This window comes from Bos taurus, chromosome X, assembly GCF_002263795.3.
Source record: "Bos taurus isolate L1 Dominette 01449 registration number 42190680 breed Hereford chromosome X, ARS-UCD2.0, whole genome shotgun sequence".
NCBI classification, from domain to species: domain Eukaryota; kingdom Metazoa; phylum Chordata; class Mammalia; order Artiodactyla; family Bovidae; genus Bos; species Bos taurus.
The window spans coordinates 4,167,014-4,191,234 of record NC_037357.1 but is presented as its reverse complement, the minus strand read 5'-3'; the positions used below and the strand labels follow the sequence as shown (position 1 = coordinate 4,191,234).

General features: G+C 40.1%; 1 protein-coding gene and 1 long non-coding RNA gene across 6 annotated transcripts; one reads left to right on the top strand and one right to left on the bottom strand.

Annotated features, from left to right (window-relative positions):
• Window positions 1-4,611: 4,611 nt before the first annotated feature.
• On the bottom strand, window positions 4,612-6,748 carry LOC132344375 (uncharacterized). The gene is made up of 2 exons (XR_009493638.1): window positions 6,651-6,748; window positions 4,612-5,324 (listed from the first exon to the last, which is right to left on the bottom strand). It is a non-coding gene; the product is annotated as an uncharacterized lncRNA (long non-coding RNA).
• Window positions 6,749-6,828: 80 nt separating this feature from the next.
• Window positions 6,829-23,288, top strand: UPF3B (UPF3B regulator of nonsense mediated mRNA decay). 5 transcript variants are annotated; one of them, XM_024988250.2, is made up of 11 exons: window positions 6,829-6,988; window positions 8,360-8,466; window positions 8,630-8,736; window positions 12,378-12,476; window positions 13,950-14,060; window positions 15,515-15,558; window positions 16,037-16,219; window positions 16,605-16,643; window positions 18,465-18,625; window positions 18,964-19,258; window positions 22,188-23,288. In XM_024988250.2, exons 1-11 carry the CDS (start codon window positions 6,914-6,916, stop codon window positions 22,335-22,337), a joined length of 1,371 nt encoding a protein of 456 aa, XP_024844018.1. In that variant the 5' UTR covers window positions 6,829-6,913; the 3' UTR covers window positions 22,338-23,288. The 5 variants fall into 5 exon arrangements, with proteins under 5 accessions (XP_024844018.1, NP_001069879.1, XP_005227498.1 ...); XM_005227441.5 differs by lacking the exon at window positions 6,829-6,988 and adding an exon at window positions 7,014-7,111; XM_005227439.5 differs by lacking the exon at window positions 6,829-6,988 and adding an exon at window positions 7,014-7,206.
• Window positions 23,289-24,221: the final 933 nt, after the last annotated feature.

Genomic DNA, 24,221 nt, shown 5'->3' with positions numbered 1-24,221 from the left:
GATATTGCCCGCTTGGAAAGCTGGAAGAAGGATCTTGCAATGTTCAACCAAATGCTGAGAATCAGTGATGTAAGGAACTTTGGGGAGAGTTCTTTCTGTCTCTCTTTTGCTCTCCCTTAACTGGTGAAAAGGAGCCATAACACCTCTTCACCATGGTTATGTTCTTTTCTTTTGCTTTAGAATAAATAATATATTGACATGGTGCAATAACCAAAAGGTTAAAAAGGCATACAGTAAAAAAATATATGAAAAGGTGTTCAACTGAATTAATCATCAGAGAAATGCAAAGTAAAGCTACAATGTGTGCTTAGTCGCTCAGTTGTGTCTGACTCCTTGTGACCCCATGGACTGTAGCCCACTAGGCTCCTCTGTCCATGGAATTCTCCAGGCAAGAATACTGGAGTGGGTAGCTGTTCCCTTCTCCAGGGGATCTTCCCCACCCAGGGATCAAACCCAGGTCCCCCACACTGCAGGGGAGTTCTTTACCATCTGAGCCCCAGGGAAGCCCCAAACTACAATGAGCTACCACTATGCATCCACCAGACACTACCAAGTGTTGGGAACGATGTGAAGCAACTTGGACTCTCACACACTATTGTGAGAGTGTAAACTGGTACAATCTCTTGGAAAACTATTTGGCAGTATCTAATAGAGTGAAGTGTATGCTTACTCTATGATCCAGCAATTCCACTCCTAGATATGTATCCATAGATATGTAAATGCATACCTATGATCACCAAATAACATGTACTACAATGTTCAGAGTTGCACCTCAAATATTGGAATGGATAAATTGTGGTAGATTCATTCAATGGAATATTACACAGCAATGAGAGTGAACAATTCAAAGCTACACAGGACAACATAAATGAATCTCATAGTCATAAAAATTGAAAAAGGGAGTTCCCTGGTGGCCTAGTGGTTAGGATTCTGGGCTTTCACTGCTGTGGCCTGGGTTCAATCCCTGATCAGGGAACTGAGATCCTGAAAGCTACGTGGTGCAACCAAAAGTAATTAATTAATTAATGATAAAAATCGAGAGAAAGAAGCTCAACATAAAAGAATACATACTATGGGATTCAGTTTACCTAAAGTTTAAGCAAACTAGTTTAAGCAAAACTAACCCATGGTCTTGGTGGGGGAAGTGACTGGGAAGGAACACAAAGAGCATCTGGAATGTTGGCATTGTTCTGCTTCTTGATCTCAGTGCTGATTACACGAGCGTATTCACTCTGTGAAAATACATCAAGCTATATGTTTATTTTTTGTGCACTTATCTGTGCATGTGCTACACTTTCAAATTTTAATTAAAAAGAAACTTTACAGTGTGTGGTAGACAAAACAATGCTCCCTTCAAATTGTCTACACCCTAATCCCCCGAACTTGTGACTATGTTAAATTATGTGGCAAAGGGAATTAAGGTTACTAATCAGCTGACTTTAACATAGGGAGAGTATCCTATATTATCCAGGTGGGCACAACGAAGTCACAGGAGTCCTTAAAAGGGGAAGGAGGGGGCTTCCCTGGTGGCTCAGTGGTAAAGAATCTGCCTGCCAGTGTGGGAGAAATGGGTTCGATCCCTGATCCAGGAAGATCCCACATGCCACGGGGCAACCAAGCCTGTGCACCAAATCTATTGAGCCTGTGCTCTAGAGCCCAGGAACTGCAACTACTGAGCCCATGCACCAAAACTGCTGAAGCCCACACACCCTAGAGCCTGTGCTCTGCAACAGTAGAAGCCTCCCCACAATGAGAAGCCCACGCACCACAACTAGAGAGTAGCCCCTGCTCGCTGCAACTAGAAAAAAGCCTGCACAGCAATGAAGACCCAGCACAACCAAAAAAAAGTGGAAGTGGGAAGAAGAGAGAGTGAAAGAGACATAGATGAAGCAGGGTTAGAGAGAGATGCCATGTTATTGGCTTTGAAGATGGAGGAAAGGGCCACAAGCTGCGGAATATAAGCAGAAGCAATTACTTTGCCAACAAAGGTCCGTCTAGTCAAGGCTATGGTTTTTCCTGGGGTCATGTATGGATGTGAGAGTTGGACTGTGAAGAAAGCTGAGCACCAAAGAACTGATGCTTTGGAACTGTGGTGTTGGAGAAGACTCTTGAGACTCCCTTGGACTGCAAGGAGATCCAACCAGTCCATTCTGAAGGAGATCAGCCCTGGGTGTTCTTTGGAAGGAATGATGCTAAAGCTGAAACTCCAGTATCTTGGCCACCTCATGTGAAGAGTTGACTCATTGGAAAAGACTCTGATGCTGAGAGGCATTGGGGGCAGGAGGAGAAGGGGACGACAGAGGATGAGATGGCTGGATGGCACCACCGACTCGATGGACGTGAGTCTGAGTGAACTCCGGGAGTTGGTGATGGACAGGGAGGCCTGGCGTGCTGCGATTCATGGGGTCACAAAGAGTCGGACACGACTGAGCGACTGAACTGAACTGAACCGAAGAATCTGAAAAAGACAAGGAACTAGATTCTTTCCTACAGCCTCCAGGAAAAAACTCAGTCGTGCTATCATTTCAGTTTTAGTCAAATGACATCCCTGTTGGACTTTTAACATATAGAACTGTAAGATGATAAAACTGTGTTATTTTAACCCACTGAATGTGTGGTAATTTGTTTCAGCAGCAATAAGAAACTAATACAGGCCATGTTAGGAGAGATCAGGTGTTCAGTTTCAGACATGTTCAGAGAATCTCAATGTGTTTGATATCTAAGTGGAGATGTCAAAGTAGGCAGTTAGATACATGAGTCTGGAATTCACAGGAGAACTATGGGCTGGTGTGTAAATTTTGGAGTTGTCAGTGAAGAGAGAAAAGCCAAAAGAACAGATGATAGTAACAAAGGAGTGAGCACAGATAGAAAAGAGGTCTAAAAACCGAGCCCTGGAATACCCAACTCTGACAACTGAAATAGAGTTGTTTAAATCTAGCAAGTGCCCCAAAACAGGCATATACCAAGATATAAATGCAGGGCTAAGTAGGAGGTCAGAGGCAGATAGATACTTGGCTAGGCTTGTAAGAGTGGGCAGATACTGGAGGCAAGAGTGAGTGACAGATCTCAAATAAAGGAAAACAGTCATGGCAACAGGAATTATGAACTCAAACATATGCTTGGCAACAGAGGTAAGAAAATTTAAGTACAGAATCTGGGTAATAAATTCCAGATGTCTGCAAAAAATGGAACCTTGGCCCTGAGCCAGCTTTCTGTTTTGTGTTTCTATTACATCCTTAATTTGATTCCTGCCTGCTGTGGGTGTCTGTATCTTACTCTGGCTTATCATTTGCCCTCCTCTCCCATTTTACCTCTTTTTACCTTAATGGCACATAATACAGATATAATATGTTCAATTCATACTAAGACTTTTTTCACATTTTAAAACTTTTTTATTTTATATTGGGAGTATAGCCGATTAACAATACTGTTATAGTTTCAGGCTCACAGCAGAGCTCTCCGGCCGTACGTACACATGTATTCACTCTCCCCCAGGGGCTTTCCAGGTGGTGCTGGTGGTAAAGAGCCCGCCTGCCAATACAGGAGATGCGGGTTCAATCCCTGAGTTGGGAAGATCCCCTGAAGAAGGAAATGGCAACCCACTCCAGTATTCTTGCCCGAAGAACTCCATGGACAGAGGAGCCTGGTGGGCTACAGTCCATAGGGTCGCAAAGGGTCGGATACAACTGAAGCAACAGAGCACTCACTCTCCCCCAAACTTCCCTCCTATCCAGGCTGCCACGTAACATTGAGCAAGTTCCCTGTGCTACACAGTAGGTGCCTGTTGGCCATCCATTTAAAATACAGCAGTGGGTACATGTTCATCCCAAACTCCCTAACTCTTCCCCTGCCCCAACCACAAGTTCATTCTCCGTAAGACTTTTTTTTTTTTTTTTCACATTTTAACACCTCTGAAACCAAGATGCATCTTAAAATTAATGGTATGCCATATTTCAATTGGCAGAATTTTTTTCTTTTTTTTTGTATATAAAATAATGGTTTTAGATTCAACAGTATCTTAGCTTTGATGAAATACAAATGCTCTACCACTTAGAGCAATACTTCTCCTTTTTTTTCCTTTTTATTGGGATATAGGGGTCTGCAAATTATTCCTCACCAGGGAAATGTCCATTCTATTAATAATTTTCCTGGAATAGCTTTTTGGAGCTTTTTCTTAGAGCTGCTGCTCTTGCTGACAGCAGCCTCTTCAGGTCCACGGTTGAGTGGCTCCTCCTTGAAAGAGAATTTCCTCTTTTTCTTGGGGACCCTCTTGTTTCCTGACTCCTCAGGGTCACTAACTGGTTCCTCTTTGGGGAAAGAGTTCTTCCTCTTTAAAAGACTTCCACTGCCAGCTGTCTCTTCAAGATCACTACTAACTAGCTCCTCCATGGAAAAAGATTTATTTTTCTTGGGTTTGGAGAGGGAGACACATGGGTCTTCCATTCCGTTCTCCTAAGGAGCCTTCTGAGACTTTTGCAGAGCAATATTTTTCAAATTTTGCATTTCTTTTCATTTCAGGGGCTGATCTTTGAAAAATAATTCACATAAAATACCATTTGCCAATTTTGTGTACAATTCAATGAGTTTACACAAACGAAACCACCACCACAATCATGATAAAAAGTATATTTTTTATTATTCCAGAATGTTTCCTGAAGCCCCTCTTCAGTCCATCCCTTCTCTCCAACCCTGCCCCTGGCTATCACTGATCTGCTTGTGTGCATGATAAAATGGCTTCAGTCGAGTCAGGACTCTGCAACCCCATGGACTGTAGCCTGCCAGGCTCCTCTGTACAAGGAATTCTCCAGGCAAGAATACTAGAGTGGGTTGCCATGTCCTCCTCCAGGAGATCTTCCCAACCCAGGGACTGAAGCCCATCTCTTGCATCTCCTGCATTGGCAGGCGGGTTCTTTACCACTAGCGCCACCTGGGAAGCCCTTCTCTCACTCAGTTCAGTTCAGTTGGTCAGCCGTGTCCCACTCTGTGCGACCTCATGAACTGCAGCACACCAGGCCTCCCTGTCCATCACCAACTCCCAGAGTTTACTCAAACTCATGTCCATTGAGTCGGTAATGCCATCCAACCATCTCATCCTCTGTCATCCTCGTCTCTTCCCACCTTCAATCTTTCCCAGCATCAGGGTCTTTTCCAGTGAATCAGTTCTTCACATCAGGTGGCCAAAGTATTGGAGTTTCAGCTTCAGCATCAGTCCTTCCAATGAGTATTCAGGACTGATTTCCTTTAGGATGGACTGGTTGGATCTCCTTGCAGTCCAAGGGACTCTCAAGAGTCTTCTCCAACACCACAGTTCAAAAGCATCAATTCTAAAAAAAAAAAAAAAAAGAAAAGCATCAATTCTTCGGAGCTCAGCTTTCTGTATAGTCCAACTCTCACATCCACACATGACTACTGGAAAAACCATAGCCTTGACTAGATGGACCTTTGTGGGCAAAGTAATGTCTCTGCTTTTTAATATGCTGTCTAGGTTGGTCATAGCTTTTCTTCCAAGGAGCAAGTGTCTTTTAATTTCATGGCTGTAGTCACCATCTGCAGTGATTTTGGAGCACCCAAAAATAAAGTCTGTCACTGTTTCCATTGCTTCCCCATCTATTTGCCATGAAGTAATGGGACCAGATGCCATGATCTTAGTTTTCTAAATGTTGAGCTTTAAGCCAACTTTTTCACTCTCCTCTTTCACTTTCATCAATCAAGAGGCTCTTTCTTTGCTTTCTGGCATAAGGGTTGTGTCATCTGCATATCTGAGGTTATTGATATTTCTGCCAGCAATCTTGTTCCAGCTTGTGCTTCATCCAGCCCAGTGTTTCTCATGATGTACTCTTCATATAAGTTAAATAAGCAGGGTGACAATATACAGCCTTGACTATTCCTTTCCCGATTTGGAACCAGTCTGTTGTTCCATGTCCAGTTCTAACTATTGCTTCCTGACCTGCATACAGATTCCTCAGGAGGCAGGTCAGGTGGTCTGGCATTCCCATCTCTTTAAGAATTTTCTCTCACTAGTTTTACCTTGTCTGGAATTTTGTATCAATGAGATCATACAGCATGTACTCTTTGTGTTCTGTTTCTTTCACTCAGCATGATCATTTTGAGATTCATTAATGTGGATGGATGTATGGGTTCATTTTTAATTAAGTAGTATTTCATTCTATGGATTGCCACATTTTGTTTATGCATTAGTGGGTTGACAGACATTTGGGTTGTTCCAGTTTGGAGATATTATAAATAATGCATAACTAGCCTTTTTAAAAGCGGGAAGGAGGTCAATCCTATCTAAAGTGAGTTGGATTTTATTTTCTCCTACCTACAGGGCATCAGTATCATGATATATTCCTATTACTTTTAAAAAGAGTGGTGAAAACAAATCTCACACATTTTGGTCATAATGCTCCTTTAAATGTCAGTGTTTTGTGCATTAAGTGTCTGTGAATCCTAAAAAAATATAAGGAAAAGAAATTCTAAAGGTTCTGAAAGCTCACTTTACAACCAATAATAGAAAATACAAGTCGTTCCCTCAGTGAGGTAAACTTTGGATAACATCGGTTTTAATCTCTGGAAAACGAAGCCCGCAGAATGTATCTTTTGATCTGAAAAACATTAACCTTTCAAGATTAAAGATTCCATTTACTTACAAACAGGGAACCTGAAATAAGACGACTCCAGAACTCAGCCAGAAAAGGGTAACCGCTTTGGATGCCGGGATTTGTAGTCCGTGAAATACTCGTCCTAACCAAGATGGCGGATATGCTAATGAACTGCCCCGCGGGAGTCTGGGCCGCGAGGGGATTGGGCGATGCGGGGATTCCGCGGGAGGGAAGCTAAGACCAGGTGTTACAACCTTTCCAGCGAAGGAAGCCGGATGCCCTGAAGTCTCGCGAGATCCTGGAGGGGCCCAATGGAGCGTTGGGGTCGGCTTATCACTAGGAGAGCTTGTTGGGGGCGGAGCTTTGCCCCGAGCGGGCCGGGAGGGGTAGGTGCCCGGCGTAGCGGCGTTTAGGCCGAGCTACCGCGGTGAGGAGCGAAGCTGTGGCCATGAAGGAGGAGAAGGAGCATAGGCCTAAGGAGAAGCGAGTAACCCTCTTGACTCCCCCAGGTGCTACAGGCAGCGGCGGTGGGGCTTCGGGAGACAGCACCAAAGGGGAAGATAAGCAGGATCGGAACAAGGAGAAGAAAGAGGCGTTGAGCAAGGTGTCTGGCCGGCTGTTGGCCCAGGAGAGGGCGGGACGGTTCCACCATCCGAGAAAGATGGTTGGGAATGGGGCTGCCCTCTTCCTCTCCCAGTCTCTTCCTCTGTTTCTTCACTTGAGTGAAAATCGCATCAACCTGTCTCATCCACTCTCCCAAAATGGGGGTCCCCTTCCCGGCAGAGCCCCGGGATGGGAGTGAGGAAGGGCGGGGGGAATCCCTGACTAGAAGGGTTTAGATCAGAGCCGTGAGATGATGATGGGCGGGGGGAGCGGCGATAGCGAAAAGGATGAGGAATTGAGGGGGAATATTAAACAGGAAGGTACTATCACCAGCGGGAGTAGTACGTGATAGGAATATTAACAGAGGTTAGTTGAGGGAATGGGTGGGTGGCGACTATTAATGGTCTTGGGCCAAATCGGGTACATTCTGTTCGGGGAGCAATGAGGGAATTGGGGATATTTCTTAGAATTTTGAATTCTTTATGCTGACTGAATAAGGACTTTATCAATCAAGAATTCCTGGCACCCACAAAAGACCAGGGATGGTTTACAAATTTCTTACCACTACTGAAAAATGGGTGACAGAAAATGAGGCGAAAACCTAGTAAACTGGGGCTTCGGGTTAACAGAACCTAAGATTTCCTTGCTCCAGGCAATTCTCGTTTCCGAGAGTTTTTTTTTTTTTTTTAAACTTATGTTACTGTTTGACCAAACTGTGTTACTGTTGCTGCTGCTGCTGCTAAGTCACATCAGTCGTGTCCGACTCTGTGCGACCCCATAGACGGCAGCCCACCAGGCTCCCCCGTCCCTGGGATTCTCCAGGCAAGAACACTGGAGTGGGTTGCCATTTCCTTCTCCAATGCAGAAAAGTGAAAAGTGAAAGTGAAGTCGCCCAGTCGTGTCCGACTTTTAGCGACCCCATGGACAGAAGCCCACCAGGCTCCTCCGTCCATGGGATTTTCCAGGCAAGAGTACTGGAGTGGGGTGCCATGTTACTGTTACGTTTGACTAATCATTCTGAGCATTCTGAACATTCTCTTGGGTTTTTAGAAATGATCTCATCTTTTAAAGGCCAGCTTTCTTCAGGGACAGTGGTTCAGGTATGACAGAAAATTGATTTGTACTAATTTTATTTTCCTTATTCATTTCTTAAGGTGGTAATTCGGAGATTACCGCCCACTTTGACCAAGGAGCAGCTTCAGGAGCATCTTCAGCCTATGCCTGAGCATGATTATTTTGAGTTTTTTTCTAATGATACTAGGTAAAATAAGAGGGAGGGGTAAATGAAAAAAGGTTTCTTCCGTTCTTTTTTTTAATCCTACTCATGATTTCTGTTTGATTTTTGAGCCTTTTTAATATATGCATACTTGTAATTCAGCCAGACACCTGCAAGCACATTCACATAATTGCTTTCCTCCCTGCAGTTTGTATCCTCATATGTATGCAAGAGCATACATCAACTTTAAAAACCAAGAGGACATTATTTTGTTCAGGGATCGTTTTGATGGTTATGTATTCCTTGACAATAAAGGTGAGTCCTTTTAACTGAAGGGGAGTTTGTCATTTGTATGTTTAAGACAATGTATCCCTGTTCTCTTGATGCCTTCATAGTGTTTCTAAAATCCTGAGTGCTAAGATGAGCAACATTTAGAGTTTTACGCATTTGATAAGCTTATGGCAGCCTTATAAATAGATAATGACTTTTTACAAGTATTTGTATTAACCTATTATTTCTGTAGTTTGTCAACCAAAGGAAAATGCCACTGTTTTCTCCTCCTGTGACAGTTCTTTTGCCCTGTTTTAGGTGATCTGTTGTCTTGAGTATTTACTAGTTTTAAGTGATACTGACAAGTGACTCTTTAAACTTGTATGACAAGTTTTAAATATTTACTTCTCATCTTGCTTCAAGGACCAATACTTATTTAATTCAGATCCTTTATGTCAATAGTTGCCAGTTGGAGTACTGTTTAACATTCTAAATTGTATGTAATTAAACCATTGAGCTTGATGATTTCCTACCTCCTATCCAGGAGTTTATAGGGAAGAAAAACTTCTGCATTAACCCTCATTTTATTATCTGTTGCTTGCAACATTTAGCCAGAGAATGTCCAAGCTGTTTGCTACTTTTCTTTTGGCTTTGCAATATTGAATGATGTGTGTTTTTGTTAGATTATATTTTTCAGTATTACTTCAGAGTTGGTAAAAAATGAAATCTTTGTCAGGGAATATGCCAGTAAAAGTTGAAGAACTGCTTCTTTGTTTGTCCAGTTTTTATTAATCCCCCCAAACCAGCTACTTTTCTGCTCCACAAGTTTATTCCAGTAGAAAGCAAGTGATTTCTTGAAAATCTGAGTTGTGTTTAACTTTTTCCTCTCTTTATCCCTTACATTTAAACAAGTGATGGATTTTGTCAATTTATTGCTTTTTAATATCTTGTTCATCTAGACTGAGGACGTTAGACTTAGTAATACTTTCACATGTGCTCATCACCTAATGCTTAGACAAGCACTCTCTCTAAACTTATAGAATTTTCCATTTTCTGTATAATTTAGTCTTACTTTGCCATGAAAATAATCTTTTTGAAGATAGTGACTTAAGACAGCAGTTGTGGGGAAAAAAGTCCAAATTCCTTAGTCAGATAAACAGCATCCCCCATTGTTTGGCCTCACTTCTAATTTTTTTTTTTTTGCCTATATTCCACAATTTCCTTTTGCTTCAGTCTGGTTTATCTATTCCTTTTCAGGTATATCAGTTATTAAGGTAATATGATTCTGCACTCGACTAGGATTTCTAAAATCTTGTTTCCTCTGTGACTGCTTTGTGATATCTAATGGTCAGTTCTAGTAATTTATCCTGGCTTATGTTTACACACCGAAGGTGTAAAGATGGTATTTTATACCTTGTATGACATTATTCTATAGCAAGGATTTGATGTATTTTTCCAGTAATCACTTAGGTTTTTAAAAAAAGTATTATTGAGATATAACTCATACCATAAAATTCAGTGGTTTTTAGTATATTCACAAAGTTTTATAACTATCACCACTGGGTAATTCCAGAATGTTTTCATCACTTCAAAAAGAATCCTGTATTCATTAGCAGTCATCTCCCATTCTCCTCTCCCCCAGCCCCTGGCAACGGCTAATCTACTAACTATGGATTTCCTTATTCTGAAAATTTCATATGAGCTAAATCATATAATATATGGCCTTTTGTAACTACCTCTTTTACTTAGTATGTTTTCAAGGTTCATCCATGTTATAGTATGTATCATTGTCTCATTGCTTTTTTTTGTTTTTTGACATTAAAAATTGTGGTAAAATACACATAAATAAAATTTATCATCTTAACCATTTTTAAGTGTGCAGTTCAGTAGTGCTGACTACATTCACATTGTTCTGCAACTAATCTCTAGAACTTCTTCATCTTGTAAGACTGAAAGTCTGCCCATTAAACAACTCCCCATTTCTCCCTCCCCCCAGCCTCTGACAGCTGTTAATACATTCTGCCTCTGTGAACCACTATTCTTATTAAGTTGACCATTCTAGGTGTCTCATATAAATGGAATAATAGTATTTGACTTTTAGTGACTGGCTTATTTCAATTAGCATAATGTCCTCAAGGTTAATCCATGTTGTAGCATGTGTCAGAATTTCCTTTTCCACTGTATGTATATACTTCATTTTCTTTATCCATTCATCCTTTGAGAGAATTTGGCTATTGTGAATGCTGCTGCTGGAAATGTACAAACATCTGTTCAAGTTTCTGCTTTCACTTCTTTGGAATATATACCCCAAAGTGGAATTGCTGGGTCATGTGGTAATTCTATTTTTAATTCTTTGAGGAACCACCATACTGTTTGCCATAGTGGCTGCACCATTTTATATTCCCACCAATAATGCCTGAGGGTTCTAATTTCTCCATGTCCTGGCCAACACTTGTGATTTTCTGGGGTTTTTTCCCCCTTTAATAGTAATCATTCTGACAGGTATAAGGTGATATTGCATTGTGGTTTTGATTTGCATTCCCCTAATGATTAGTGAGGTAATATTTTAATCCTCACATTCTTAAGCACACAGCATCTTTTCATTTGCTTATTGGCCATTTATATATCATCTCTGGAGAAATGCCTATTCAAGTCCTTTGAACATTTTAAAATCAGATTATTTGGGGTTTTGTTGTTGTTGAGTTACAGTTCTTTACATATTCTGTATATTGACCCCTTATCAGATATATGATTTGAAAATATTTTCTCCGGTTCTGTAGGCTTCCTTTTCACTCTGTTGATTGTGTCCCTGGATGCACAGAAGTTCTTGATGCAGCACAGTTTATCTGGTTTTCACTTTTGTTGCCTGTGCTTTTGGCGTCTCCTGCTGTATTTTTTAATAACAGCTTTACTGAGATATAATACACATGCCATAAAATTCACCCTTTTAAAGAATTACAGTTCAGTGTTTTTTAGTATATTCACAAAGTTGTGCAGCTATCACTACAATCTAATTTTAGAACACATTCGTCACCCCACGTACCCATTAGTTGTTACACCCCATCTCTAGATAAGCACTAACCTACCTTCTATCTCTAGCCTTACTTATTATAGAGATTTCTGGTTTTGTAAAGAAAATCAATTAAGGTATAATTTTCATTTAAAATACATCCATTTTACATGTGCATTTGGTGACTTTTGACATATTTATACCCCTGTATAGTCAGTATCATGATCTTGGTTTGTTTTTTGTTTGTTTGCTTTCTGGCTGTGCCATGCAGTTTGCAGGATCTTAGTTCCCCCACCAGGAATCCAGTCTGGACCCCTGAAGTGAAAGTGCCAAGTATTAACCACTGGACCACCAAGGATTCCCTTTGATGTATTTTTTAAATGAAAATTAGTTTGTAGATTTTTTCCCCCACATATCACAATATTAGAGTTTAAAGGTTGAATTTAAATGAATATTTTAATTCCCTCCCATATATTTTTGTTGTTTTTTCAGTATGAATTGGGGACTGCTTTGGTATCATGTTGATTTTAGTTGTGCCAATGAGATTTATGCCTTTTGGGAGACCCTATTCAGATCACTGTCATCAAAGGAAGCCTAGAGAGCAGGAGGTTGAGTCTCTTGTATCCATTTTTGACATTTTCTTTCTTTTAGCAAGTGTGCTGTTTTTTCTAAACAGGTCAGGAATATCCTGCCATCGTAGAATTTGCACCTTTTCAAAAAGCTGCAAAAAAGAAGACTAAGAAAAGAGATACTAAAGTTGGAACTATCGATGATGGTATAGTATAGCTCTAGTTACTTAATGTGCTAATGCCATGTGTTTTTTTAATTTAATCTTCGATTAATAATTGATTTACAATGTTGTGTTAAAGTGATTCAGTTATACATATATCCATTCTTTTTCAGATTCTTTTCCCGTATGGATTATTACCAAATACTGAATAGAGTTCCCTGTGCTATATAGTAGGACCATAGATTTTTAAAAGAATATATTAGCTTTGTGGGAATTGAGTGGATTCCAGTCTTTTAAATTAAGAAAACATATGAAATAAAGTTCTTGAGAAATGTAATTCACTGATGAAAGCTTTGCTTGTTAGAATGGAGATGGGTTTCCTCTAGTTATTGGCTAATGGCTTTTCATTCCTTCACCATTAAACAATATATTGTTGACTGTTGAGTAGTAAATCACCTTAGGTATATTCATTAGAAGACAATGGAAAAAGTCAGGTGTTTCAAAGTACAACTCCTTAACGCCCCTTACCATTCTTATGATTATTTATTTGACTTTTGGTTTCCATTTGTATAAAGAGGAAGAGTTATCATTGAGAACTGTGATGGAAAAATTTCTGTACTTGAGTAACAACATAAAGTAACAGAAGTAGCTAATCCTGTTTCTAGGCTTTGAATATGCAGTTAACTGCACACGTGGTAATTACATTGAACTGAAATACTGGAACTAAAAAACAAATAATTGCCATTTATGGTAAACTGGATCCAGGTTTTGAGATCTCTGTAATGTGGTTGTGTTGGTTAAGGACTTAGCCACAATATTTTATATCAGATTGGTATTTCAGAATCACCTAGTTTGGTTTCCATTATTATTTATTACTATAATGTGTATTTTATAAAGAAAACACAGGCAAGACTCAACACACAGCTGCTTATTGACTATATCATAGATTCAGATGTTGAAGACTAGATCAGGTAACATGCTCCACAGTGTATTCTCCACATACAATATAATGACTCAGATGTGCTTCCCTTTCCAGATGTTACCATCACCTCTAGTGCCACATCTAGGACATCCCCCCTCATTTATCTGTTTGGAACACCCAATTTTCATATTCTGAGTTTCATTAAAGTGAGGTGTACCCATGCAGGAACTGCTTACATGCTCAACATGATACTCTCTGAGGGTCCCATAGCTATAGCTTGCAGTTCTCCCATAAGTATGACTCTGGATTAATAGGAGTGGTGGTTTTTAAAACCAAACTACTTAACATCCCTGGAGGTTGTGTTACAATGCATGGTGTCTCACTTTGCCTGACTCTGTCGGTATATCTAATAGGAGTTCTCAGAGTAAGTGACCAATAAAGCCCCCAAATAGTCTATCTTATGGGTATAGTTGGGTTTATTTTCAATCTTCCATGAAGCAGAAAATTATCTTCTTTGATAAGTAACTATCCTGGATAATATTTCTTATTTTATTTAAAGTCTGCTATATTTTCTATTTATTTAAATAATTATTTAGATCCAGAATATAGAAAATTTTTGGAGAGCTATGCTGCAGATAATGAGAAAATGACATCTACTCCAGAGACACTGCTAGAGGAAATAGAAGCAAAAAATAGAGAACTAATAGGTAAGTGGGCAAAAGGAATTAAGTGTTATGGTTTTTTCATCAGAAGACCTGTCAGACTCCCACTTCCGTCATTTGCTAGTTATGTGACCATAGGAAAGGCACTAACTTCTCTGAGACTCTGTTCGTTCTACTATAAAGTACAGATAATAGCTGACTCACGGGATTATAAGAATCCATCTATAAGATGGGAAATATTCTCTGACTTATTTGCATGCGTGCTGAGTCACTTCAGTCGTGTCCAACTCTTTGCGACCACATGGACTATAGCCTGCCAGGCTCCTCTGTCCATGGGATTCTCCAGGCAAGAATATTGGAGTGGGTTGTCATGCCTTCCAGGGGATCTTCCCCACCCAGGGATAGAACCCAGGTCTCTTACATCTCTTGCATTGGCAGGCGGGTTCTTTACCAGTAGAGCCACCTGGGAAGCCCCCTCTGACTTATTTAGTGCCACACAAATGTTAGTATAAAAATTTGAAGAGCTATATGGGACCTTAAGATGTTAATGAGTCTTTGAAGATTAGTTGGTGTTTTCTACTAATAAGTTCATATTCGTAAAAAAGAAAATTTGACTTGAAGATATTTAAAAAAATGAAATTGGTTACTGCAGAATTGGAAACCTCTTGAGAAATTCTAGCTTGGATGTTGGTTTTGGTATTAAGTTGTCACTACTGTATCAGCTCTAAACATGAGCATAGCCTCCAACCTGCCCAGGATTTCCACTCCTAGGAATTTCTCCAAAGGAAGTATGCTTTTCAAAAAGCTAGCTATAAGATTAGATAGCATTGTTCAGAATACTGAAAAATGAATTAAATATTCTTTTAAAACTTCGTTTTTTTAATGGATACTTCCCTGGTGGCTCAGCTGGTAAAGAATCCACCTGCAATGCAGGAGACCTGGGGTTGATCCCTGGGTTGGGAAGATCCCCTGGAGAAGGGAAAGGCTACCCTCTCCAGTATTCTGGCCTGGAGAATTCCATGGACTATATAGTCCATGGGGTTGCAAAGAGTCAGACACAACTGAGCGACTTTCACTTTCATAGTATAAGCCTACCTCTGATAGTTTCCATAGAATAAATTCCCAGAAGTGGAATTATGGGGTCAAAAGTATTAGATATTTTTAGCCCCTTATCCCAGTTTCTTCCTGGGTGAACAGATTTATACTCCCATCTGTAAAACAAGAGAATGTCCTTTGCACTTTATTTTCATTGACACCAGGAATTGCTCTTTTTAAAAATTGTTTTATTGTTTTAATTTAAATTTCTTAACTTTTAATATTTTAAACCTTCAGAATTTAAGTAGACTATTGTAAAACTTCTTTCCAATAAGATAGTTGTGAACTTACTGTTTGAGGGGTATAGTTTTCCCACCTCGGGTGGTTGGCAGGGAATGTCAGAAAATGGACTCCTTTCTAGGGTTCAATTAAGTATTATTAATAATCTGTTTACATTTGTGTAGCTAAAAAGACAACTCCACTTTTGAGCTTCCTGAAAAACAAGCAGGTAAACCTTTTGTTTTTCTGGTTCTCACAATACTTCTGTTTCATTGGTTCGCATTCTGTAAATTTAAGAGCATTGGGATCATACAGTAGGGAGAGCTGCTTTCTCTACCACTGTTCTTTAAATATTTGGCTCATTGGCCTCACTGTCTGGCCTGCTCCTTCACTCTGGTTGTTGGACCATAGATTCTGCAGAACTAGGGGTTCCTTAGCTTGTTCCAGAGGCACTCTTGATTTCCTGAAAGCCTTTGGATACTGTAGCAAGGCAGCAGTGGGAGACTGATACGAGCAGGCTGTGGTCTTTTTCTCTCTCATATTCTGAATGGACTCGGGAGGGGGTTAAGGAAGTGGAAAGTGGGAAGGAAAGATGATACAGTTAAGTGGGTGCCCACCGTACTTTCTGAACTATGTTCCGTACTTTCTGAACTATGTTTTCGGTGATAATTATCTTGTCTGAAGGCTCTGTTGATGTTTCTTTGCAGAGGATGAGAGAAGAAAAGAGAGAAGAAAGGAGGCGGCGAGAAATAGAAAGAAAAAGACAAAGAGAAGAAGAGAGGAGAAAGTGGAAAGAAGAAGAGAAACGAAAACGGAAAGATATAGAAAAGCTAAAGAAGATAGACAGAGTTCCAGAAAGGGACAAATTAAAGGATGAACCAAAGATTAAGGTATGAACATAAGTTAAACTGACTGCATGTTACTGAAAATTGCATGTACTATATCTACTTCTTCAAATATGCATGCATCTTGTATTGGTGTAAACTGGTTTAGTTTTGTTTTTGTCTTTTTTGGGAGGGAGTGAATCTTTGCTATAATATTCATGTATTACTCTTAATTTAAGATAATTTAAAAGATTAAGTAGTTTACATGGGATTTCTTCAGTGCAGTGTTATTTATAATCATTGAAAATGTTCAATTTTGGATTATTATTCTCTCACTTCTTCATATATAAGGGCTTAGGGCTGGCTGGCATGAATTATGGGTTTTATTCAGCTTTTCCTTCATATTTGATACATGAAGTTGCCTCATCTGTTTGTTTTCCACTGTCTTCAGGTACACAGGTTTCTGTTACAAGCTGTGAATCAGAAAAATGTAAGGACCAAGTACATGATACAGAGCACCTAGTATCATGTCACACACACACAGGTCTTAGTTAATAAGTCCTTTTGGTGGCGGTGGTAGTGGTACCTGTAGAAAACGCCCTCAGGCTGACTTGAGTCCTAAAAGCTGAACCCTTTTAAATTCCTGATTTAGAAAGAAACCCAGATGATTTCCTGATGCTCTGCTGTATACCCAGAAGCTTCAACAATGTGCAGTGAGAGGACAGCCATGCCTTAAGAGCTCTTTCTCTCCTCTTCCTTTATACACCTCTCATACCTGGCTGCCTTGTGGGAGTATTCGGAATATGCATCTTCTCCCCTCACATGATTCCCCATGTTACCTTCTTGGGTCTACCTGGGAATCTGTGAGCAGCAGGTTCTGATTAACACACTGCATGTAGGAAGAGGAAAACCTGTGGAAAGACCCCAGCCTAGCTGCTTCCCTTCCAGGGGCCTGGCTCGGGCAGCCTGTGCTCCAGTGAACTGCCCAGGGAAGTTCTTGTACATAGTATGGCAGAGAAAATCTCACAGAGATGATGGCCAAGTCTCCTTTTACCTCCTCAGAATTCAGCTGGTCAAGTCGCTAGGGCGCCCCGAGGCTCTCCAGGACTCATTGGTGATAAGGGGCTTGGCGGTGGCAGGGTGGGGAGGTTCTCATCTTAATTCCTTCTATCGATCTCTGTGTCCACCCTGCTTCAAGCAACCTGACTTGCTATTTCTGTCAGCAAGGCAGAAGGTCAAGCTGGCTATGCTAGAGACATTCGTTAATAGTCTTATTAGAGTAATGAACATCTTGGCTCCTGACGAAGATGTTCACTAGAGAAATCAGAGCACTTGCAATGAAACCTGCACATGTCCCCCTCACTTTGCACTGGCGCCTTCATGGTGTGCACTCTGGACTCCCTGTTTCCAGTGGCTGGCTGTGTGCTGAAACACTTCACGCTTAAGTCTCATGCGTGCTGCTTTGCCTTTAGCTTCGTGGCTTGTATGATGCCTTCACAATGAGATGAAACTCTGTATGATGCCTTCACTCTGAGACTGGAAATTCCTAAAAATCTCTCTGAATATCCAACACTTGGGGGTGTATTCTAGAGAGATTTGTAGAAGCAGCATGAGAAAGAAACTTTGTCAGCAATTTGAACTTTATAAACCACTTTTTTTAGAATTGCATTCTGTCATATATACATATGACATTGAACAGAGTTCCTGTTCAGTAGAGATGGAACTTCACAGTTCTGTTGTATGAGATATTTGGATTTTTAAATCAAATGCCAAATAATTCTTGCTTTTCATCTCTAATGATAATATGATTGTACCATCATAAGTATGTAGCTACTCTCAGACTCAAGGCAAAATTATTCCTGCAATGGATCTCTCCTTTGGTGACAAGGTATTTGTTATTCTAATAACTTTGTAAAAATAGTCCAGCAATAATGACCTGGCTAGCATTTTTAATTTGTACCGTACTTTCCTATCAAGTTATACTGACATGCTGGCTTGCTACAGAAGGCATACTTGAAAGTAAGCGTTGGTCTACTCAAAGGTTGACCCATTTAAAGCCAAAGGAGTCTTGATCCTATTGCCACAAAGTGATTAAACCACTTCACTGGAGTGCATAACACTTTCACATTAATAGCACCCTTTTAGCAAATTACTGCTCTTTGTGCACTATTTGTTCACCTGAAAGTTTGAGTACTGCAGAGACGGGGCCTTCAATAGCCTGAATTGAAAATATTTACTATATTGTTTTCTTTGCGAGAATCAGAAGACAATCCCATCATTCAAAATAAACCTAAGTTTGTTCTCTTTAAAGCTGCTCAAGAAGCCAGAAAAAGGAGATGAAAAAGAATTGGACAAAAGAGAAAAGCTCAAGAAATTGGACAAAGAGAATCTGAGTGATGAAAGAGCCAGTGGGCAAAGTTGTACATTGCCCAAGCGTTCTGAGGGTGAATTTAAAGATGAAAAACCTAAGAGGTCGGTAGTCGAGGGCTCTTGGGTACATTTGTTTTCGACCTGTTTCTGGCTGCTAGTTTTACTGCTGCATTCTGGACTTGTACGTGAATCAAGATACTGGGTTTTATGAGGGGTATGGGGATGAGGAGGACAGGTTTCAAGTATTTTAGTATCTTAATCTGGTTGAATGACTTTTGGGTGTTTTTTCCCAAATTGCTTTTCAAAATACTAGTATTTTTTTTTTAATGCTGCTCCGAAAGTTCAACCTCATTGTAGTGGCCAAGGCAGGATCAGAGTATTCCTGCCTTTGTGATTAGAAGAGCTTCAAGGGTGCATTCTCAGATTTGTTTTTCGTGCAGACCTGAAGATGAGAGTGGCAGAGAATACAGGGAGAGGGAGCGGGATTATGATCGAGACCAAGAGCGCATCCTGCGGGAGAGAGAGAGGCTGAAGCGGCAGGAAGAAGAGCGCCGCAGGCAGAAGGAGCGCTATGAGAAAGAGAAGGCTTTCAAGAGAAAGGAAGAAGAAATGAAGAAGGAGAAAGAAACACTTCGGGATAAAGGAAAGAAGCCTGAAAGTACAGAGCCAGTAGGCAGCTCAGAAAAAACTGAAAAGAAAGAAGAAGTGGTTAAGAGAGATCGCATAAGAAACAAGGTGCTACATTTCATTAAACTTCTTTTCATGAGGATTTTCTTTGTCTTTTCCTGCAAGTATAAAGGAGAGGGCTAACTCATTGTTAACAGAATTTTAGGGGAACTTTATCTGTACCTTTTTTCAGTCTTGTTGGGGTCCTTTTTATTAAAGTTTGTGTGTACTTTTCAACGGAGAAGCCAATGGCAACCCACTCCAGTACTCTTGCCTGGAAAATCCCATGGATGGAGGAACCTGGTAGGCTGCAGTCCATGGGGTCACTATGAGTCGGATATGACTGAGCGACTTCACTTTCACTTTTCACTTTCATGCATTGGAGGAGGAAATGGCAACCCACTCCAGTGTTCTTGCCTGGAGAATCCCAGGCACGGGGGAGCCTCGTGGGCTGCCGTCTATGGGGTTACACAGAGTCGGACACTACTGAAGCAATTTAGCAGCAGCAGCAGCAGTACTTTTCAAACATACACAAAAGTAGAGAGAACAGAGGAGTAGTAGGATGTACTTATCACCCAGCTTTGGCAGTTATCACCTTATGGCCAATCTTCTTTCTACTCTACCCCATCTTGCTCCTATGGGATGATTTTCAAACAAAACCTAGACAGATAATTTCTTCTTTAAATATGTCAGTATTAAGAGTAAAGACTTTAAAAAAAAAAAAAATTTGGTCACACTGTGAGGCATATGGGATACGGGATCTTAGTTCCCCAACCAGGGATGAAACCCATGCCCTCTACAGTGGGAGTGTGGAGTCTTAACCATTGGATTGCCAGGGTTTTTTCTTAATAAAATAACCCTAGTATTCTTTTTCTTAATAAAATAACCCTAATAGCATTTTCACACCAGACAGAAGAAGAATTTCTGACAATAACTCCTTAGCATCCTGTCTACCCAGTGTACAGATTTTCCCAATTGCTCATTAACACTTCTTTTCATTAACATCTTTTGTATAGGCTCTAAACAAGGTCCACAAATTGTATTTGTTTGAAATGTTCCCTTAAGTCTCTTTTAATCTAAATAATTCTTCGTCCTTTCGTTTTCTACCATTTCTTTGTTGCAGAAACCAGTTTGCCCTATAGAGCGTCTAATAGTCCAGAGTGGCTAATTACATCCCTGTGGTAACATTGAACATGTTCCTCTACCTTCTATGTTTCCTTGAAAACCAGTAGTCATATCTAGAGCAGGGTCAGAAAATTTTTTTCGTTCAAGGGCCAGATGGTAAATATTTTAGGCCCAAAAATAATTTGTGGGCCATGTGGTTTCTGTCAAAACCAGTAAGCTTTGTAGGAAAGTAGGCATAGATAGCATGTAAAAGAATAAGCATGGCTGAGAGCCAGTCAAACTTTTCACAGAAAGATGGGGGTGGCCCCCTCATTTAGAGGCCTTAATATATTCAGACTCAATTGTTGGCAAGAATACTTGATAGGTGGTGGTGTGCAGTTCCTACTGCATTGTTATCAGGAAGCATACAATGTCTTGGTATCCGTTTATTGTGATGTTACGATGGACCAATAGTAATGGTACTATGGTTATGTGATAAGATGTTCTTGCTCTTAGGATACACAAGCTGAAATATTACCAATGAAGAATCATATGATCAATAATAATGGTATTATGGTTATGTGATAGGATGTCCTTGCTCTGAGGATACACAAGCTGAAATGTTTAGTGATGAAGGGTCTTGATGTCTGCACTTATTCTCCAGTGGTTCTGCAAAAATAATAATGTATCTATATATATGTGTGCCCGCATACACACTAGAGACAGAAAAGGCATATATGACAAAATGTTAATCATCGTGAATCTAGGAGAAGGGTATTAGGTATTCATTGTACAAGTTTGGCAACATTTCTATAGATTTAAAATTTTTTGAGATAAAAAGTTGGAAAAATAGCTGATCAATTAGCTCAGGTATTGTAAGCCTGATCCATATATTATAAAATTTTTTATCAGCCTTTCTCCTAATGACATTGTATAACTTGTGGATTTAGAAATACTTGGTGAACTCCAACTTGTTGTTATCAGTTATTGCCCTTGTTGACGTTTAACTTGTCCCATCTTTGCACACTGGGAGCCCCATCATCCATTTCTCTAAATACTATGTGGCAGTCGCATCTGTTTTAATGTTTCATCTTGTTAAAACAGTGAAATGTTTTGCTGGAATTACTCACTTAAGAATAATGCTTTAAGGCTCTTTCATATGTCAGGGAGAAAGGACAGGGAAGGCTCATGTTGTCTTTTGTTGAATTAGAAAAGGCCTATACATTTAAGTTTTTCAGGGTCATATTGTGATAAACCAAACACAGTACTTGAACTGAGAGGTACCTGGTGATGATATTGAGGCCTATTTAGGAACCTGAGATCTAAAGTGTTACCTAGAGAGTCTCAAGCTGGGTTGTCACCTTGTCAAATCTGAATTAAGAGAGAGTCATATTTGTGCTAAGTTACTAGTGTTTGAGCTCATAACTTCAGGGACTTTGCATTATTAAGAATTGGTGTTCTTTATTATTTTCACTCCTAAAGTTTTCTTAGATGGTGCATTTTAAAATCCATTTACTGATGGGGAGGAGAGAGCGACAACAACCACGGTTTCTAAGTAAAAACTATTCAAGCTGATTCAGTTCATCTTGAGATAGTAAAGAAAATTAGGCATAAACTTATCAAAATTTACTCTGGGCATATAAAATAATACTTGATAACTATTGCTTATAAATAGTTGTTTTTTATTTATAAAAATAAATAGTTGTGAAATAGTTGTTTTTCTTTGTAGGTAGGGGAAAGGAAGCAGGCAGTTTGAAGCCAAATAACCATCGACACTTATTGTTATGTACTGTGCCCTCAAATTTTGATCTCATGTGGGCTGTCACTGGTATATTTTATCCCCTGGACATGCTTAGTAGCAGTTTTGTAACATGAGCATTTCATTTTACTTTAGGATCGTCCGGCGATGCAGCTTTACCAGCCAGGAGCTCGAAGCCGAAATCGACTCTGTCCCACTGATGACAGCACCAAGTCTGGAGATTCAGCCGTAGAAAAAAAGCAGGAAAGTGGTATTAGCCATAGAAAAGAAGGAAGCGAGGAGTGATAGGTCCAAATGGCCTCAGGTGTCCTGACTGTCTAGGCAGCCAAAGAGCACGAATTAAGCAATCCAGAAGTGCCTTCAGGGCAAAGGAATAGAGAGAGAGAGAAAGGGGGTCGCTGTGCTGGTGGGGTACACTGCAGAGGAGTATGTTTTGCGTTAAAGCAGGAACCCGATTGCAGGTTCAGATTGGAAGTACAATTTTCATTTTTTATGCAGTTCCTACAATTTTAAAGTGTCAGACAAAGCTGAGGGGGAGAGGACACATGTTGCAGTTTGCAGGCAAGAAATATGAGAGGACTTATTTAGGTATGACACGAGAAGAAGATAGAAGAACTGGCTTTAAAATCAAAAGGTTTTGTTAATCCTGGATTGAATTTTCTTAAAATTTCAATGGAGCAGAGTCACTGTGAAGTCTCTTTCAGATCTAGTTATAGTCATTGTTGGTGATAACTGTTGACTTTGTGTAGTGTAGAAGCAAGAAGCATGTAATTGTAATAAAAGTACAGTGAAGGATATAACACATTTTCACTTACGCAGAAATTTAAATAGTCTTGTCATGTCGATATCTTATGTCCTAAAATTTTAGGATTACTTTGGGAACAGCTATCCACTCCAGTATTCTGGCCTGGAGAATTCCATGGACTATGTAGTCCATGGGGTTGCAAAGAGTTGGACACAACTCAGCAACTTTCACTTTCAGTTTAGTTCTTTGTTTGCTTACGTGAGATTAGTGTAAAAATTTTTTTTAAACATCTCCTTTTGCCTTTAGCAATTTTTGTATTTGTAAAGTTTAACCCTTAGTTGATTCTTGACAATCCAGTCTTTGTTTGACTTTAGGTCTCATGAGCTGAGTGCCTACCCTCTCCAGGAAGGAAACTGCACCAATATTTGTTCCTGTTAAATAGCAACTTAGCTTGTTTTGCATTGATGTCAATAAATATCAACATCACTCAAGTATGAAGCTAAGTGTGTTTATTAACTTTACTAAATAGCTATTACTTTTGAGAAATTAAACTTTTGATACTTAATCTTTTGGGAATTTTGAAAGTGGATGGATGATATTGTTTCTGCCTTCACCAGCACCATGCTTTTATTTTGCCCACAAAGAAGACCAAATCGTGGTTCATCACTCTTGTTCCATAAGAACCAGAATTTGTCTGGACGACATCCTTGAGCTGCTGCTTCATTTCCATCTTGCCAGCTTCTCCTACTATGGCACCAGTGTGCCTTTACTTAATAAGTCACTGCTTTATGTTTACTCAGCTTTTAGAAACCAGAATGCCAAAAGGCAGATAAAGAGGAAGAGACATTGAAGGTGATTGAAAGAGAATGGTCCTCAGCTGACACAAAGGAAGAGGAATTTTCAAGGAGAAGAATGTCTGGCAGTGTCCCATGCCACAGGGAGAGGAGATTAAGGAAGACAAGAAACATGCAGTGTTCACTAGATTTGGCAGTATTGAAGCATGTGTGAATTGGTGAGGCAGAAACCTCACCAGTTATAGTGAGGGGTGAGTGGCAGGTGGGAAGTGGAGATGGGGGCAGATGGACATACGGGTCTTGGAGCTCAGAGGAGAGATTTGCACTGTAGATACCAGTTTGGAATTCATCTATTTTTAGGTGATCATTGAAGCCATGGGCCTGGATTTAATCACTTGGAAAGAGTAGGGAAAAAACAGAAATAGACCTAGAGCCCAGCCTTAAAGAACTCTTAAGGATGCTACACAGGTAAAGGAGTGGATCTGTAAAGACGGAAAAGGAGTAGCCAGAAAGTCGGTGAAAAACTAGAAGACCAGTATTACCTAACCCAAGAGAAAAGAATGAACAAGGAAAGGGGAGTGGCCATCAGGGTTAGATGCTGCTGGAAGGTCAAGTATGATGCCTGAAGAG

Bases quoted from the DNA above. Each gene is read 5' to 3' on its own strand.
- UPF3B (XM_005227439.5), top strand. From the start codon at position 7,051: ATGAAGGAGGAGAAGGAGCATAGGCCTAAGGAGAAGCGAGTAACCCTC. The intron at 8,467-8,629 runs GTAAAATAAGAG...TCCTCCCTGCAG, and splicing joins TTTTTTTCTAATGATACTAG to TTTGTATCCTCATATGTATG. The intron at 19,259-22,187 runs GTGCTACATTTC...ATTTTACTTTAG, and splicing joins GAGATCGCATAAGAAACAAG to GATCGTCCGGCGATGCAGCT.